This window comes from Pristiophorus japonicus, unplaced genomic scaffold (assembly GCF_044704955.1).
Source record: "Pristiophorus japonicus isolate sPriJap1 unplaced genomic scaffold, sPriJap1.hap1 HAP1_SCAFFOLD_322, whole genome shotgun sequence".
In the NCBI taxonomy this organism is placed as follows: domain Eukaryota; kingdom Metazoa; phylum Chordata; class Chondrichthyes; family Pristiophoridae; genus Pristiophorus; species Pristiophorus japonicus.
This window is the reverse complement of record NW_027253019.1, coordinates 282568-302513: the sequence shown is the minus strand read 5'-3', so window position 1 is coordinate 302513 and position 19946 is coordinate 282568. Positions and strand designations below refer to the sequence as shown.

The 19946-nt window shown below is 51.3% G+C and overlaps 1 protein-coding gene across 3 annotated transcripts in view; it reads right to left on the bottom strand.

The window, feature by feature from the left end:
• Window positions 1-373: 373 nt before the first annotated feature.
• rims4 (regulating synaptic membrane exocytosis 4) overlaps window positions 374-19946 on the bottom strand; it is a 225497-nt gene continuing 205924 nt past the window's right edge. For all 3 annotated transcript variants that reach the window (XM_070872496.1, XM_070872495.1, XM_070872497.1), the window contains 4 exons: window positions 19165-19277; window positions 10440-10541; window positions 7431-7570; window positions 374-592 (listed from right to left, as the gene is read on the bottom strand). In XM_070872496.1, the coding sequence (XP_070728597.1) occupies window positions 374-592; window positions 7431-7570; window positions 10440-10541; window positions 19165-19277 (574 nt within the window). The remainder of the gene's footprint in view (window positions 593-7430; window positions 7571-10439; window positions 10542-19164; window positions 19278-19946) is intronic.

Below are 19946 nucleotides of genomic sequence, written 5' to 3'. Positions count from 1 at the left end.
GCTTTAAAGATGTCGTCAAAAGAATTGTAAACTGCGGCTGAATGAATCCACTTGGCACATTGACTAGGTGGTGAGGTAATAGGAGAGTTATCAAAAACTGAACATGGTTTTAAACAAGTGCCGCGCGTCACAATGCAACAAGGCTCGCCCCTGGCGGGGACAGTGCCAGACGCGGAGGTGTGAGTGACCTCCTGCCCCTCTGTCAGGCCATCGGCAGTCGATCGATTATCCTTTCACCCAAAGAGGCTCCGGGAGATGGAGGCGACCGTGTCAAGCATGCATCGCGTGGCAGGACACCCCCCTCCCTTCAAGGGGCCCCACAGCCCGTCCGCTCGGCCAAAAATAAAGACTTAGAGAAATGGTTCCACCGTGGTTATGATCGGTCACAGCAAGGTCCAACGCTGCTCTCCAGGGAGAGCTGGGAGGCGTTACGTAGCAGCGGAGCCAAGGGCGGGTCCACCATGGAGCAGGTGGGGAAGAGTTTGTACCATCCGATCGCTGTGCTCGACAGATCCAACTCCTCCAGCAGGACCTGCACCACGCCCATGAAGCACTTGCGATCCATTCTGCCGTAATTCCCCCACACGATCACCTTCCAGGGCAGAGAGAAAGAGAGAGAGAGAGAATCATTGGTATGGGTGGACTTTTAATCATTGCAAACATTTTAAAACCTGCAGGGGAGGGTAGAGATTGACCCTTGTCATTTTCCAGATCTGGATGCAGCCAAACAATCGCCCATCCACCGAAAAAGGTGTCGCTTTCAGGGCAGTCTGAAAGGGGAGGGAGTAGGAACTTACTGATGGGAATTGTAATGCATTTGCTTCATGGGCTCTTTGCTTAAGAATTCATAGCAGCACATTGTTAAAGCTTTGCTTATAAACCAATTAGTTCTTAATAGCAATCACACTACGCATTACCAGTTCATCCACCATTCTCGCAACCAGCTGCCCCATCGTGGATCCCCCAAACCCAACTGGCTGGGGTTTTATTGAGTCTTGTGAACATCACATGACTGGCTAAGCCACTCCCAACTCAACAGCTCTACAACTATTTAAAACTAAACTTTAAATCAAGTGTCCCCTTTCGGTAAGGGCACTAGAAAACATAAATTTAGAAATTAACTGGGAACTTTGCCAATCAAATTAAAATCCTGTTCCCTGGGGTGATGATGCAATCCAGTCCCTCCGACACCCACCTCTCGCAGAAGGCCACGAGCGTACCGGTGGACACCGCGTGCTCCATCTCCAGGGATACCCTGGCTCGAACGTAACCACAGAAGTGAGGCAGGCAGTCGGGCTGAACGACCCCTTCGACCGCCCGCTGCCCGGACCAGTTAATGGCCACCTTGGCCAGGCCCAGGACCTTTTTCCTCACCCACCTCGTCTCCCTCAACAGCTCCACAAACCTGTGAGCATACTCACAGGTACATACATTACAGGAGTGGGCCAAGATATGAGAGCCAGAGAGTCTGGAGTAACAAAGGTAGATCAGACCCCAAAACACACTGTGCCAACATGGCCTTTCCTCATTCATTGGAGGAACATTTCAGAAATTGAATGTTCCATGATTGTTTACTTCCGTAATAAAAAGGAGACTGACATTATATTCAATACAAAAATCTATCGACCTCAGATTTTAAATGAATGGAGCTCGAATCTACTGTTTTGTTGTTGGTTCCACATTTCTACCCCCCTTCATGTGAAGAATCGATTCCCAACTTCTCTCCTGAACAGCCTGGCTCTGATTGTAAGGTTATGTCTTCTTGTGCTAGACTCCCCCCACCAGAGGAAAACGTTTCTCTATCTACCCTCAATTCGTTCCAAAATTCTAAAACTTCAATCAAATCACCCCTTAACCTATATCCCAGGGAATACAAGCCCAGTTTAGGGGATCTCTCCCCATAATCTAACCCTTGGAGCCTGGTCACAATCTAGTGAAAATGCACTGAAATTTCATATTTATTAATTATTTTTAAGCTACTGGATTTATTGTTATGTCTTTGCAGAATCTCCAGTCCTCGATAAGTAGCAAAATCTCAGAATCCGTTCCTGGTTTAAACAGTTACAGGAATAAAACTGAACAAGTGAATGTGGAAACAGTATAGAATGACAATTCTACCATCTATCGCCTTAAACGGGAAATCAATAAACAGGTTTGTTATGTGCACTAAACTGTCCTTTTTAAGCAATACAGTTCATAGAATCATAGAATGGTACAGCACAGGAGGCCATTCGGCCCATCGAGTCAGTGCCGGCTCTTTCGAAGAGCCAATCCAATCAGTCCCACTCCCCGCTCTTTCCCCGTATCCCTGCAATTTCTTTCTCCTTCAAGTATTTATCCAATTCCCTTTTGAAGGCTACTATTGAATCTGTCTCCAGCACCCTATCAGGCAGTGCATTTCAGATCCTAACCACTCGTTGCGTTAAAAGTTTTTCCTCCTGTCTCCTCTGGTTCTTTAACCAGTGGACACAGATTTAAGGTCATTGGCAATAGAAACATAGAAACATAGAAAATAGGTGCAGGAGTAGGCCATTCGGCCCTTCGAGCCTGCACCACCATTCAATAAGATCATGGCTGATCATTCCCTCAGTACCCCTTTCCTGCTTTCTCTCCATGCCCCTTGATCCCTTTAGCCGTAAGGTCCATATCTAACTTCCTCTTGAATATATCCAATGGACTGGCATCAACAACTCTCTGCGGCAGGGAATTCCACAGATTTACAACTCTCTGAGTGAAGAAGTTTCTCCTCATCTCGGTCCTAAATGGCCGACCCCTTATCCTTAGACTGTGTCCCCTGGTTCTGGACTTCCCCAACATCGGGAACATTCTTCCTGCATCTAACCTGTCCAGTCCGTCAGAATCTTATACGTTTCAATTAGATCCCCTCTCATCCTTCTAAACTCCAGTGTATAAAGGCCCAGTTGATCCAGTCTCTCCTCATATGTCAGTCCAGCCAATGGAAATAGTTTTTCTTTATTTACTCTATCTGAACCCCTCATGATTTTAAACACCTCGATCAAATCTCCTCTCAGCCTTCTCTGCTCCAAGGAGAACCCCAAGAATTTCCTCCCTTCTTGTCACTTCACTAGTCTCAGAAGCTGATGAGAATGACCTGCCTTTCTGTGACAGTTCCAATGCCTTGACTCAGTCCTGTTCAACTCCTCTTTATATCTCCCAATTTACTGTTGGAAATATAGAACTGCCAGCCTCGTTTAAAAAATAAATAACCCAATGTTACTTCCACGACTGAACCAATTGTACATTTTTGAATCTCTTCCAACCTTGGTACCCATGGTCGCTGGGTCACAATCCTGGAACTCCCTCGCTAACAGCACTGTGGGAGTACCTTCACCACACGGACTGCAGCGGTTCAAGGGTCACCACCACTTCTCGAGGGCAATTAAGGATGGGCAATAAATGCTGGCCTTGCCAGCGACGCCCACATCCCAGGAACAAATTTTTTTTAAACAATACAAAGGGAATAATACAGGCCACACAGCGGGATTTTGAATCTCTTAGAGGACGTTCTGTCGCTAACTCCCATTTCAGGCTCAAAGTGGGGCCTGAAGGAATTTTAACCTCCTGGTTTACACAAGTGTTCCCAACGTCAGGGGCGTGGGGGCAGGAACAATGGATGGCGAGTTTGGGAACTGGTTTACATCTCCCTCGCTTCAAAGTTGATCCAACTTTCCCTTAAAAGTTGCAAAGTTCTCCGCCTCACTCTGTGGCAAAGCATTCCTGGCTCGAATCATCCCCTGAGTAAAGACGTTTCCTCCCACCTCATTCTCAGTGACAATGTGATGTCAATTCCCTGTCCCCACAGTCTTTCCTTATTCACTCTATCAAAAAACCCTTTGTAATTTAAAAAAAAACCTTCATTAAACCTGCACTTAGCCTTCTCTCTGTGGGGCAATGTCATCGAAATAAAGAAAGATTTCAATTTATATAGTGCCTTTAACAACTTCAAGATTTCCCAAAGCACTTTGCAGCCAATGAAATACTTTTGAAGTGTAGTCACTGTTGTGGACTCGAACCCACAACCTTCTAACTCAGAGGTGAGTGTGCTGCCCACTGAGCCACAGCTGACAATTTATGGTCTCAAATAGGGAATGTCTCACTTTTTCCAAGAAAATTCCCGGAAGCCGATCAACACTTGTGTCAGAATCAGGAATTTCTGAGACCACTCCTAAGGCACATGAAGGGAGATAAAAAAAAACCGCGAGGACTCACGGGGTACGACACTGGGTGGTAATCAGGATTAATCAATGATCGCAGTTTGAGGAGAGAGAAAGTCTTGGCATTTACCCTGATTCATTCTGAAGGTTCCACTTGTTAATACAATTACACGAGATCACTGGAGCATAAAGAGATTGAGCTGCCATTTGCATGTTAATGTGAAGTTCCTTCAGTGCATCACATAGCTTCTCGTTCCTTATCAACCAGAGTCTCTCAGAGACGGGAGAGATCGGGGAAGATGCTTTTTTTTTCCATAGTCATTCTGGGGATGTGGGTGTCGCTGGCAAGGCCGGCATTTATTGCCCGTCCCTAGTTGCCTGAGAAGGTGGTGGTGAGCCGCCTTCTTGAACCACTGGTGGAGGTCTGGTGCAAACTGCGTGTCTCGCTCAGCCACTTCAGAGGGCAGTTCAGAGTCAACCACTTGGGCGTGGGACTGGACTCCCATGGGGACTAGATCGGGTAAGGAAGACCTATCGACACGAGCTCAGGTGCCGGCTCCACGGAGGGAGATCTCTGACAGGCTCAATGTTGTCTCCCAGCTCTCCTCTGGCAAGTCCAGTTCCAGGTTTTGCACCAGTAGTGGGTGTGGCCAAAACAGCCCAGCTGCCATTGTACCTCCATCTTGTTGGCCCCGATTTCGGACACTCAAAGGAGCCTCCATCTTCACCTCTTGGTAAAGTCAGACCTCAAGGTCAGCAAAACTAAGATTAACAAAGCAAAGTTTTGACAGGAAAACAAAAGAGGTGCATTTCCAGAGCGCCGTTCCCCACCTCAGGACGCCCCAAAGCGCTTCACAGCGAATGGAGTACTTTTGGAGTGTGGTCACTGTTGTAATGTGGGGAAACGCGGCAGCCAATTTGTGCACAGCAAGCTCCCACAGACAGCAATGTGATAATGACCAGATCAACAGTTTTTTAGTGATGTTGATTGAGGGATAAATATTGGCCAGGACACTGGGGATAACTCCCCTACTCCCCTGCTCTTCTTCGAAATAGTGCCATAGGATCTTACATCCACCTGAGAGGGCAGACGGGGCCTCGGTTTAATGTCTTATCGAAAAGACGGTACCCTCCGACGGCGTACCTGGGAGTGTCTGCGTAGATCTTGCGCTCAAGTCTCTGGAGTGGGACACAAACCCTCAAAAGTAGACAATCACCCAGTGAAAGCAACTGAAGCACTGAGCAGAGAGGACCTAACTAGCCCCTTCAAGAGTGTGATTCCTCAATGAGGGTGTCCCGATAATACCCTCTGCCCATATTTCATGAATGAGGCTCAGACTGTGGGATCTAAATATTTAAGTGAGGTGCTGGGGGAGTGATGTGGATCAAACTATGTCATCATCATAGGCAGTCCCTCGAGATCGAGGAAGACTTGCTTCCACTCTAAAAATGAATTCTTAGAGACTGTAATTCCCGTATTGGACTGTTCAATCACCTGTGACTAGGTGTCAGCCAATCAATGGTGAGAGGATGGCTGGCCGGTTTTCTGACTCACCTCCGCTACACAGGTGGGGCCTTGCAAAGCCAGGGCTCCTCTGTCAAGCCGCCATCTTCCTGTGCCCATGGGCATGCAGTGCCCACCCGCGCAGGGCGGCATCACCGGTGTATGCAGAGCTTCCCGACATTGGCGACTGTCCATAGGCACAAACACGGGAGGAAGATTCTGCTCACTGTGCTCTGCGCTCCTCCGACTCTGCCCATCCCCATCATCCCACCATCAGCGGCTCCTTAAACCCCTCCGCCTCTCTCTCCTCCTTAAAACCTACCTCTTTGACCGAGCGTTTAGTCACCTGTCCTAATATCTCCCCCTTTGGCTCAGTGTCTGATTTACGCTCCTGTGAAGCGCCTTGGGACATTTTACTGCGGTAAAGGTGTTATATAGATGCTGATGTCACTCGTCAAACCAAGAGTGCAAAGGTCTTCTGCGTGGGTGGGAGGAGCGGAGGAGATTTAAAGCTGCACCCAGAGATTAGCAGAATCCACAACAGCTCCACAATCCCTAACACATATAATTAACAATGAAACAAAGCTTTCTTGCGTGCAGTGCAATCAAGTTTGTTTGTGAAAGAGAAGAACGATGAAGGAATTCGCTGACCCATCCTCACACACAGATACAATCGATGGAATGGGGGTGCGATTTGGTCATTTGCAGAATGTGTTTACAGACAGACAGACAGCAGGGGGCACGGGTTTGGAGGTAAGTAGATCAATCAGATGGAGCACTTTAAACCAAAGGGCAACAGAGTTCTGGGATAGAGCCTGCTGGGAAGAACATTGGCGTGAGGTCAATAGACAATTGGTAGAGTCAGTCCCCCACATGGCCCTGCCATAAATCCCAGGGATGGAGCCATTTAAATAGGGGTGGCTACACTCTGGGAGATGTAGGATGTCAGAGCTGCCCTGAGGGAGGGGTGGACAGGCTGACCAGCTAGGACAATGAGGGACCCTTCTGTGCAATTCCCTGGATGGTGGGTCCCCAATTGTAACTGCAGTCGATTGGCTGCCATTTCAATCATGGAGCCCATATCTGGGAACGTGTATTTATACAGCACCCTGAACATAGCCAAACATCCCAAGGTGTTTCACAGGAGAGACTATCAGACAACAATCGGGAGCGGGCCAACCATACCGTCACAATAACATACCTGCATTCACACACATTGACACACTCACACACACGAGCACACACACACGCACACACATTGACACACTCAAACACTTGCACACACACACGCACACACATTGACACACTCAAACACTTGCACACACACACGCACACACATTGACACACTCAAACACTCATACACATTCACACACTCAAATACTCACACACACACATTGACACGCTGACACACAAACACACACACACTCACGCACGTGTGCACACTCACACAATCACACTCGCACGCAGTTGCACACTTGCACAAGCGCACACCGACACACTCACTCCACTCGCTCCCTTGCACACACCTGCATGGAGTTGCTCTCTCGCACAAGCACACACTTGTGCACACACACACACACACACACACACACACACACTGTGTGAAGCCTGCAATACCTTGCCAAGTCTGTACCCATTGCCCATCGCTCCCGCCTGCCTGACCCAGCGAGCTGTGAGCCCACACCGGGTGGGATCGCTGTGCCCACTCACTCCCTGCACTTACACGCTGTCACTTTAAGCTCGGCACTGACCTGCAGGATCTTGCCCTGCGGACTCTCGGTGAAGACCAGGATCTGCTGGTACAGGGGGGCCAGAGATCTCCGCGCACTCTTTGTCTTCTTCTTCGCGATGCAGGTCCCGTTCTCCAGCAGATACAGTTTGATGTAAGCGGCTAAAATCGAGGGAAAGGAACCAATTATACACCAAGCTCCAGCCCTGAGACTCCTGACACTCTGTGAAACATTCCCCATGGTCAGCGAGGGCGGGGAGAGGAAGAGCAGAGACCCCCCTCGGGAAAAGGAATGGACATTTGTCGCAGTTTGTTGCTGCGGTATCGAGGACCTCAGTCTGGGCGAGGCTGGTTCCTCCGGAGAACCTCACTGGGACTCACAGCTCTCGCTCGGCACCAGCTCCCCAGCGGTTTGTAACGGATGGAATTCCTGAGATCTCTGCCCAACAACCTCCCTTCGATTGAGGGGGGCGGGGGGGGGGGGGCAGTGGGTGATCGGGGGGGGGGGGAATGGGTGATCGGGGGGGGCAGTGGGTGATCGGGGGGGGCAGTGGGTGATGGGGGGGGCAGTGGGTGATCGGGGGGGGCAGTGGGTGATCGGGGGGGGCAGTGGGTGATCGGGGGGGGGGCAGTGGGTGATTGGGGAGGGGGGGGGCAGTGGGTGATCGGGGGGGGCAGTGGGTGATTAGGGAGGGGGGGGGCAGTGGGTGATCGGGGGGGCTGTGGGTGATCGGGGGGGGCAGTGGGTGATCGGGGGGGGGGGGCAGTGGGTGATCAGGGGGGGCAGTGGGTGATCGGGGGGGGGGGCAGTGGGTGATCGGGGGGGGGCAGTGGGTGATTAGGGAGGGGGGGGGCAGTGGGTGATCGGGGGGGGGCAGTGGGTGATCGGGGGGGGGGCAGTGGGTGATCGGGGGGGGGCAGTGGGTGATTAGGGAGGGGGGGGGCAGTGGGTGATCGGGGGGGGCAGTGGGTGATTAGGGAGGGGGGGGGCAGTGGGTGATCGGGGGGGCTGTGGGTGATCGGGGGGGGCAGTGGGTGATCGGGGGGGGGCAGTGGGTGATTAGGGAGGGGGGGGGGCAATGGGTGATCGGGGGGGGTCAGTGGGTGATCGGGGGGGGGCAGTGGGTGATCGGGGGGGGGCAGTGGTTGATGGGGTAGGGGAGCAGTGGGTGATCGGGGGGGGGACAGTGGGTGATGGGGTAGGGGGGCAGTGGGTGATCGGGGGGGGCAGTGGGTGATTGGGGGGGGTCAGTGGGTGATCGGGGGGGGTCAGTGGGTGATCGGGGGGGGGCAGTGGGTGATCGGGGGGGGGCAGTGGGTGATCGGGGGGGTCAGTGGGTGATCGGGGGGGGACAGTGGGTGATCGGGGGGGGACAGTGGGTGATCGGGGGGGGACAGTGGGTGATCGGGGGGGGGCAGTGGGTGATCGGGGGGGGGTCAGTGGGTGATCGGGGGGGGCAGTGGGTGATCGGGGGGGGCAGTGGGTGATCGGGGGGGGACAGTGGGTGATCGGGGGGGGCAGTGAGTGATCGGGGGGGGCAGTGGGTGATCGGGGGGGGACAGTGGGTGATGGGGGGGGACAGTGGGTGATCGGGGGGGGGGCAGTGGGTGATCGGGGGGGGGCAGTGGGTGATGGGGTAGGGGGGCAGTGGGTGATCGGGGGGGGCAGTGGGTGATCGGGGAGGGGGGGCAGTGGGTGATCGGGGGGGGGCAGTGGGTGATGGGGTAGGGGGGCAGTGGGTGATCGGGGGGGGACAGTGGGTGATCGGGGGGGGGCAGTGGGTGATCGGGGGGGAGACAGTGGGTGATCGGGGGGGAGACAGTGGGTGATCGGGGGGGGACAGTGGGTGATCGGGGGGGGGGGCAGTGGGTGATCGGGGGGGGGCAGTGGGTGATCGGGGGGGGCAGTGGGTGATCGGGGGGGGCAGTGGGTGATCGGGGGGGCAGTGGGTGATCGGGGGGGGCAGTGGGTGATCGGGGGGTCAGTGGGTGATCGGGGGGGGCAGTGGGTGATCGGGGGGGGGCAGTGGGTGATCGGGGGGGGCAGTGGGTGATTAGGGAGGGGGGGGGGAAGGGGGTACAAGATCTGTCTATATCCCCCAACAGGAAATGGCCAGCAGCAAAATCCGGAGCAGATTTGTGAGAAATGTTAAATTGCCAAATCCCAGGTGCGCCTCCCATGGTCGAATGGCAAGTTCTGGGCTGAGGTCCATGTGAAGCAGGGGGGCTGTGTGTCCCTGCTCCGGGGGCAATCCCCGGGGGGAGGTACTGTGTCCCTGGGCAAACAATGTCCCTGCAAGTGACCCAGGTTCACAAAACTCGGCTTCATCTTAATCTTAGTCTTAATGATTGGAATCGATGTGTCCCGTGCCGTGAGACTGTTGTTGTATTAATTATAACCGGTGTCTGACCATGTGACACGCGGCCACCATATACACAGCTGTACCTGTCCAACCGAGAAACTACCGGCTGCCCCGGACTCTCAGACACTTTGATGTCCCCCGTGCTGTGTGTCCTCGGATTCACCCTCGTGCAGGGCCGGTGTGGTGGGTCTGTTACTGGATTAATAATCCCGGGTGCGTGAGTTCAGATCCCCTACCCGGCCGGTTTGAGAATTTAAATTCAGTTTTTAAGGGGAAAATATAGAGGATAAAAACCCGGTCTCAGTAAAAGTGCCTGAGAAGCTGTCGGATTGTCGGAAGTTTAAACCCAAGCGGTTGACTGAGGTTCTCTGGGGAGGGAAAGTTGCCGTGCTTACCCGCTCTGGGCCTACACGTGACTCCAGTCCCACACCAGGCGCTGAATTCTAGAGCAGGAAGCACGGCGCTCGCTGGGGATCGGGATGGGGATTGGGATCGGGATGGGGAGCCGGGATCAGGATCGGCATCGGGGCCCAGGTCAGGATGGGGGATGGGGATCAGGATGGGGATGGGGGAGTCGGGATGGGGATGGGGAGCTGGGATGGGGATTGGGATGGTGAGCCGGGATCAGGAGCCGGGATGGGGATGGCGATGGGGGTCGGCAGCGTTACCTGGGGGGGTCTTGGTGCCGGGTTTTGGGGTCAGCCCGCGAGCCTGGATCACTTCCACCTCCAGCTGCCCGTTCCTCTCCACAATCCCAATCTCCACGTCACCTGTCAATCAAATTGCAACAGTAAGACTCTGGAGTGTCGGCCAATCCGCTGCCCCCAACGTGGCCGGGAGGCGGGACACAGAGAGAGAGCGTTTATGTAATGCCTTTACTGATCTCAATGTTCTCCCGGGAACAATGTTCTATCGGGAGCGCGGCCCAGTTAATGGCTGTGCTGCCCAGACAGATTCTGCACATGTGCATCATTTATGTTTAACAGCCAATGGGTGGCCAGCACGGCTGAAGGGTAATACTGTCAGCACGTCCCGAAGCGTTTACAGCCAATTCACGTGCAGTCACTGTTGTAATCTAGAAAACACAGCAGCCAATTTGCGCACAGCAAGCTCCCACAAACAGCAATTGGGTAACGACCCGATCATCTGCTTTTTTAGTGATGTTGATTGAAGGACAAATATTTGCCCAGGACACCAGGGAGACCTCCACTTCCCTTCTTCCAAAGAGTGCCGTGAGATTTTTTACATTCACCTGAGACTGCAGACAGGGCCTCGGTTCAACGTCTCATCTGAAAGATAGCACCTCCGACAGTGCAGCGCTCCCTCAGTACTGCCCCTCTGACAGTGCAGCACTCCCTCAGTACTGCCCCTCTGACAGTGCAGCGCTCCCTCAGTACTGCCCCTCTGACAGTGCGGCGCTCCCTCAGTACTGCCCCTCCGACAGTGCGGCACTCCCTCAGTACTGCCCCTCCAACAGTGCGGCGCTCCCTCAGTACTGCCCCTCCGACAGTGCGGCGCTCCCTCACTACTGCCCCTCCGACAGTGCGGCACTCCCTCAGTACTGCCCCTCCGACAGTACGCCACTCCCTCAGTACTGCCCCTCCGACAGTGCGGCACTCCCTCAGTACTGCACTAGAGTGTCAGCCTGGATTTTTGTGCTCGGGTCTCTGGAGTGGGAATTGGACCACGACCTTGTGACCCAGAGGCGAGCGTGCTGAAATGGTGGGCTCACCCAGACATTTAGAAAAGTAACTTTCCTTCAACTTCTCAGCCAGGTCGCACTCGCGAGTCGTGCATGTGTGCTGGTGGTGTGTGAGGATGGAAGCTGTGATTTAATTGAATGGCCAAATCACATCATGGACTGAAATGGGATTGAGGTGCTGCTAACGCTGGAAGCCTGAGGTTCAACCTCTCACCGCTGACCTGCTCGCCGGTTACTGTGACACCGGCAACTTACTCAATAAAACAAATTAATATAAAACAGGAAGTTTGTATTATATTAATTGAACGCTGAGAATGGGATGAAAACAGCACTGTGTCAGGTTTGGCCTAAGAATGCGATGGGGTGGGTTTAATTACTCCCTCTGAACAGCATTATTGGAATTATTTGTTCGAACTGATTATTCTCAATTATCCACAGGGATTGTTTCAATTTTTAAAAGTTGGTTAATTAGAAGTTTGAAAGAAATGGAGATAAAGCGAGAACCGGTGGTCACATGGGATAGGGATAGCGCTCGTGCGGAGGACAAACGGCAGCAGGGACTGGTTGGGGCGAACGACCCTTTACCGTGTTGCAATTTCCAAGTCGTTCGGTAACTTTGGGGAATAATTTGGTTCAAGGGGGCCAGGTCGTGGAGCGACACTGACCCCATGTGGTCGAAAGGCGGAATTGAAGCTGGGTCAGAGCCGTGCCGGGCAAACCAGCAGGGGGCGCCACTGCAACACCGAAAATCAGACAACTTCTGAGATCTTTTACAGAACCTCAACTATTCCGACAGACCGCGTTCTGTTTTACTTTAGAGCAGCGTAGACTTAGAGGCGAATTGATCGAGGTCTATAAAATAATGAAAGGGCTGGATAGCCACCCTATTGAGAGATTATCCCAGTTTAACAGATGGGCGAGGACCAGGGAACGAGTTTAAAGTGTGTGCGAGTGGGAATAGACAGGGTGTCTATTCTCGTGTCATTTCCCCGAGAGCAGGCAGCCGGTGGAATGAGTTGCCAGTGGATGTAGCGGGTACTAACCATCGTTCCCTGTAAAACTGCGCTTTGTCCTGCGTGGGACCTTCCCGTTACTGCACAGCCGCGCAGCTCAGAGGGAGCGGGCCTTCGAGACGGAGCGGGACCCGTTCTTGGCTGGAGATGGTCAGTGGATTAACAGAGCACACACGGTCCGTGTGATCCCCTGGAATGGTTTCCATCGCCCGAGGGGGTCGGACACGAAATGGCCAGAGTTGTTATTTTCCCTCATTGGCCTTGAGCCTTTTGTGCTCTGTATTTTTTGCCTCCCTCGGGAGATCACTCGGCTGTTGGGGGAGCACGGGGCCGGAAGTGTCTCCAACAACAGCTTGTATTTATATAGCGCCTTTAATATAATAAAACGTCACAAGGTTCTTCACAGGAGTGTTTTAAGACTGAGCCGCATAAGGAGAAATTACGGCAGAACTGGTCAAAGAGGTATGTTTTAAGGAGCATCTTAAAGGAGGAAAGGGAGGTAGAGAGGCGGAGAGGTTTAGGGAGGGAGTTCCAGAGCTTGGGGCCCAGGCAGCAGAAGGCACGGCCACCGATGGTGGAGCGATTATAATCAGGGATGCTCAAGGGGGCAGAATTGGAGGAGCGCAGATATCTCGGGGGGTTGTGGGGCTGGAGGGGGTTACAGAGATAGGGAGGGGCGAGGGCCATGGAGGGATCTGTAAACAAGAATGGGAATTTTGAAATCGAGACGTTGCTTAACCGGGAGCCAATGTAGGTCAGCGAGCACAGGGGGTGATGGGTGAGTGGGACTCGATGTGAGTTAGGACTCGGGGCAGCGAGCACAGGGGGTGATGGGTGACCGGGACTTAGTGCGAGTTAGGACACAGGGCAGTGAGCACAGGGGGTGATGGGTGAGCGGGACTCGGTGCGAGTTAGGACACGGGGCAGCGAGCACAGGGGGTGATGGGTGAGCGGGACTGGGTGTGAGTTAGGACACGGGGCAGTGAGCACAGGGGGTGATGGGTGAGTGGGACTTGGTGCGAGTTAGGACACGGGTCAGCGAGCCCAGGGGGTGATGGGTGAGTGGGACTTGGTGCGAGTTAGGACACGGGTCAGCGAGCCCAGGGGGTGATGGGTGAGCGGGACTGGGTGTGAGTTAGGACACAGGTCAGCGAGCCAGGGGGTGATGGGTGAGTGGGACTTGGTGCGAGTTAGGACACGGGTCAGCGAGCCCAGGGGGTGATGGGTGAGCGGGACTGGGTGTGAGTTAGGACACGGGGCAGTGAGCACAGGGGGTGATGGGTGAGTGGGACTTGGTGTGAGTTAGGACACAGGTCAGCGAGCCAGGGGGTGATGGGTGAGCGGGACTGGGTGTGAGTTAGGACACGGGGTCAGTGAGCACAGTGGGTGATGGGTGAGTGGGACTGGGTGTGAGTTAGGACACGGGGCAGTGAGCACAGGGGGTGATGGGTGAGTGGGACTGGGTGTGAGTTAGGACACGGGGCAGTGAGCACAGGGGGTGATGGGTGAGTGGGACTGGGTGTGAGTTAGGACACGGGGCAGTGAGCACAGGGGGTGATGGGTGAGTGGGACTGGGTGTGAGTTAGGACACGGGGCAGTGAGCACAGGGGGTGATGGGTGAGCGGGACTGGGTGTGAGTTAGGACACGGGGTCAGTGAGCACAGGGGGTGATGGGTGAGTGGGACTGGGTGTGAGTTAGGACACGGGGTCAGTGAGCACAGGGGGTGATGGGTGAGTGGGACTGGGTGTGAGTTAGGACACGGGGCAGTGAGCACAGGGGGTGATGGGTGAGTGGGACTGGGTGTGAGTTAGGACACGGGGCAGTGAGCACAGGGGGTGATGGGTGAGTGGGACTTGGTGTGAGTTAGGACACGGGGCAGTGAGCACAGGGGGTGATGGGTGAGCGGGACTGGGTGCGAGTTAGGACACGGGGCAGCGAGCACAGGGGGTGATGGGTGAGTGGGACTGGGTGTGAGTTAGGACACGGGGCAGCGAGCACAGGAGGTGATGGGTGAGTGGGACTGGGTGTGAGTTAGGACACGGGGCAGTGAGCACAGGGGGTGATGGGTGAGTGGGACTTGGTGTGAGTTAGGACACGGGGCAGTGAGCACAGGGGGTGATGGGTGAGCGGGACTGGGTGCGAGTTAGGACACGGGGCAGCGAGCACAGGGGGTGATGGGTGAGTGGGACTGGGTGTGAGTTAGGACACGGGGCAGCCGAGTTTTGGGTGAGCTCAGGTTTCCATAGGGTAGAATGTTTAGTCACAATGCTCCAGCTATCATGGTGTGTGGGGCAGGATCGATGGATCAGCCAGTCTACTCCTGTCCCATGACGTTGGCTGATCACTGACCTGGGCAGTCGAAGGTTCCAGCGCCCGGAGACATCACACCGGAACTTCCCTAAATCTGAACACTGCAGCTCCCTGGGACTCTGTCTGAGAGTTAGTGCAGATTCGTTCAAAAGTTCATCCCTCACAATTGGTGCAGCGAGGAAGCAAATAGAGTGTCAGGCTTGAAACCCAATGGAGATGAAGCAAGTTTTTTAAAAAAACAGAAATAAGGCAGGACAAGGTGAGGAGTTGGGGGCGGGATAAAATAATCATTGCAGCAAGGCGACTGAGCCCAAGTGTGAATGGGGAAAGTATTTCACCAAAACCAGAGCCCAGGCTGAGCGCAGTCTGGAACCGTTCCGCACCTGGAGTAACTATCTGCAGAAACCACATGACTGCTATTCTCTATAATATACACAGGCTGCTATTCTCTATAATATACACAGGGGGCACTATTCTCTATAATATACACAGGGGCACTAGTCTCTATAATATACACAGGGGCTGCTATTCTCTATAATATACACAGGCTGCTATTCTCTATAATATACACAGGGGGCACTATTCTCTATAATATACACAGGGGCACTAGTCTCTATAATATACACAGGGGCTGCTATTCTTTATAATATACACAGGGAGCGCTATTCTCTATAATATACACAGGGGCTGCTATTCTCTATAATATACACAGGGGGCGCTATTCTCTGTAATACTCACAGGGACTGCTATTCTCTATAATATACACAGGGGCACTAGTCTCTATAATATACACAGGGGCTGCTATTCTCTATAATATACACAGGGAGCGCTATTCTCTGTAATATACACAGGGGCACTAGTCTCTATAATATACACAGGGGCTGCTATTCTCTATAATATACACAGGGTGCGCTATTCTCTATAATATACACAGAGGCTGCTATTCTCCATAATATACACAGGGGGCGCTATTCTCTGTAATACTCACAGAGGCACTATTCTCTATAATATACACAGGGAGCGCTATTCTCTATAATATACACAGGGACTGCTATTCTCTATAATATACACAGGGGCACTAGTCTCTATAATATACACAGGGGCTGCTATTCTCTATAATATACACAGGCTGCTATTCTCTATAATATACACAGGGGCACTATTCTCTATAATATACACAGGGGCTGCTATTCTCTATAATATACACAGGGAGCGCTATTCTCTATAATATACACAGAGGCTGCTATTCTCTATAATATACACAGGGGGCACTATTCACTGTAATACTCACAGGGACTGCTATTCTCTATAATATACACAGGGGCACTAGTCTCTATAATATACACAGGGGCTGCTATTCTCTACAATATACACAGGGAGCACTATTCTCTATAATATACACAGGGGCACTAGTCTCTATAATATACACAGGGGCTGCTATTCTCTATAATATACACAGGGAGCGCTATTCTCGATAATATACACAGAGGCTGCTATTCTCCATAATATACACAGGGGGCGCTATTCTCTGTAATACTCACAGGGACACTATTCTCTATAATATACGCAGGGAGCGCTATTCTCTATAATATACACAGGGACTGCTATTCTCTATAATATACACAGGGGCTGCTATTCTCTATAATATACACAGGGAGCGCTATTCTCTATAATATACACAGAGGCTGCTATTCTCTATAATATACACAGGGGGCGCTATTCTCTGTAATACTCACAGGGGCACTATTCTCTATAATATACACAGGGGCATTATTCTCTATAATATACACAGGGGCTGCTATTCGCTATAATATATACAGGGGCCGCTATTCTCTATAATATACACAGGGGCACTATTCTCTATAATATACACAAGGGCCGCTATTCTCTATAATATACACAGGCTGCTATTCTCTATAATAATCACAGGGGGCGCAATTCTCTAATATACAAAGGGGGCGCTATTCTTTATAATATACATAGGGGCCGCTATTCTCTATAATATACACAGGCTGCTATTCTCTATAATATACACAGGCTGCTATTCTCTATAATATACACAGGGAATGCTATTCTCCATAATATACACAGGGGGCGCTATTCTCTATAATATACACAGGGGCACTATTCTCTATAATATACACAGGGAGCGCTATTCACTATAATATACACAGGGACTGCTATTCTCGATAATATACACAGGGGCACTAGTCTCGATAATATACACAGGGGCTGCTATTCTGTATAATATACACAGGGAGCGCTATTCTCTATAATATGCACAGAGGCTGCTATTCTCTATAATATACACAGGGGGCGCTATTCTCTGTAATACTCACAGGGACTGCTATTCTCTATAATATACACAGGGGCACTAGTCTCTATAATATACACAGGGGCTGCTATTCTCTATAACATACACAGGGAGCGCTATTCTCTATAATATACACAGAGGCTGCTATTCTCTATAATATACACAGGGGGCGCTATTCTCTGTAATACTCACAGGGGCACTATTCTCTATAATATACACAGGGGCACTATTCTCTATAATATACACAGGGGCCGCTATTCTCTATAATATACACAGGGGCACTATTCTCTATAATATACACAGGGGCCGCTATTCTCTATAATATACACAGGCTGCTATTCTCTATAATAATCATAGGGGGCGCTATTCTCTAATACACAAAGGGGGCGCTATTCTTTATAATATACATAGGGGCCGCTATTCTCTATAATATACACAGGCTGCTATTCTCTATAATATACACAGGCTGTTATTCTCTATAATATACACAGGGACTGCTATTCTCCATAATATACACAGGGGGCGCTATTCTCTATAATATACACAGGGACTGCTATTCTCTATAATATACACAGGGACTGCTATTCTCTATAATATACACAGGGACTGCTATTCTCTATAATATACACAGGGGGCGCTATTCTCTATAATATACACAGGGACTGCTATTCTCTATAATATACACAGGGACTGCTATTCTCTATAGCATACACAGGCTGCTATTCTCTATAATATACACAGCCTGCTTTTCTTAACAATATTTAAAACTCAGCTGTCCCGTGTCCTAACTCACACCAAATCCCACTCACCTATCACCCCCTTGCTCACTGACCTACATTGGCTCCCAGTTAATTAACGCCTCGATTTCAAAATTCTCCTCCTTGTTCCTCATCCTACAGCAAGCAATTAAGAAAGCAAATGTTGGCCTTTATTACAAAAGGATTTGAGCATAAGAGTAAAGATGTCTTACTGCAATTATATAGGGCCCTGGTGAGACCGCACCTGGAGTATTGTGTACCATTTTGGTCTTACAGAGGGAGTGCAACCAAGGTTCACCAGATTGATTTCTGGGATTGAGGGACTGTCCAATGAGGAGAGTTTGAGTAGACTAGGCCTACATTCTCTAGAATTTAGAAGAATGAGGTGTGATATTATTGAAACATACAAAATTCTTGCAGTGCTTGACAGGGTAGATGCAGAGAGGATGTTTCCCCCGGGCTGGGGAGTCTAGAACCAGGGGTCACAGTCTCAGGATAAGGGGTCGGCCATTTAGGACTGAGATGGGGAGAAATTTCTTCACTCAGAGGGTGGTGAATCTTTGGAATTCTCTGCCCCAGAGGGCTGTGGAGGCTCAGTCGTTGAGTATATTCAAGACAGAGATCGATAGATTTTTGGATATTAAGGGAATCAAAGGATATGGGGATAGTGCAGGAAAGTGGAGTTGAGGTAGAAGATCAGCCATGATCTCATTGAATGGCGGAGCAGGCTCGAGGGGCCGAATGGCCTACTCCTACTCCTAATTCTTATGTTCTTATGTTTGCTAATCCCTCCATGGCCCTCGCCCCTCCCTATCTCTGTAATCTCCCCCAGCCCCACAATCTCCCCGAGATCTCCACAATCCTCTAATTCTGCCCTCTTGACCATCCCTGATTGTAATCACTCAACCATCGGTGGCCTGGGCCACAACCTCTGGAACTCTCTCCCTAAACCTCTCCATCGCTCTACCTCTCTTTCCTCCTTCAAGGCGCTCCTTAAAACCTACCTCTTTGACCAAGCTTTTGGTCACCTGCGCTAATTTCTCCTTATTGTGTCGATGTCAAATTTTTTGTCTCATAATAATCCTGTGAGGCACTTTGGGACGTTTCACTACATTAAAGGCGCTATGTAAGTACCAGTTGTTGTTGTTGTTTCCAGGTCCCCCAGGAGCTCCAGGTTTTCCTCTCATTGTATAAATATCGGGGTCTATATTCTCTCAATCTCTGTCTCACTCGGCCCGTGGAAGGTCACAGGGTCAATGCTAAGGTCTAACGGCAGAGGTACAAGAGAGCCTTACCCAGCGATGGTGTGGCCAGGGTTTGACGACCCACAAACTGTGCAGGACCCATTCCATCCAGGAAGTCCCGAAACTGCCCGTCCGATGCCAAGCAGACTCCACTGTAGTTCAAGCTGAAGAGAGAAGAACAGTCCAGTTTTTTGTAAAACAATTGGAATTTGACAAACCAAATATGGTTGCAACGACCAAATCCAGACACACGCAATGTCCATACTTGAACAATTTACCACCAACCCATCTGAAATCTAGAAGGCCATTTTGGACCATCGCAGAAGCCCTTCAGCGATCTCCCCTCAGCCTCGATGACCGACGGTGAAATGCTTGTAAGAACTGCGACATACGGAATGGATTCATTATCGAGGAGCCCACAGTACAACCTGAAGGATCAAACCTTCCTCGCAAACAGTGGACAACCATCAACCGCCTCAGAACCGGTCACGGTCGATGCTGCCATCTTCTCCATCGGTGGAAGATTAAAGCCTCCCCGTCCTGTGACTGTGGAGCTCCTAATCAGACCCTGGAGCACATCATCGAGCACGGCCCTCAAAGGGAATTCTCAGGCAGCCTGCAAGATATCCACGCCGTTACATCGGGAGCTTTGGCCTGGATATCCGACTTAGATATTGACGTTTGATTTGCTACCATACGGAAGAAGAAGGAGACTGGGTAGAGATGTACACAATCAATCCTTTTGTTCCTGACTCTCTCTGCAAATTGTTAAGGAGAGATCAAGATCTTTATAGGTCTCTAGTCACGCACACTGTCCTAGCTAGTTCATTATA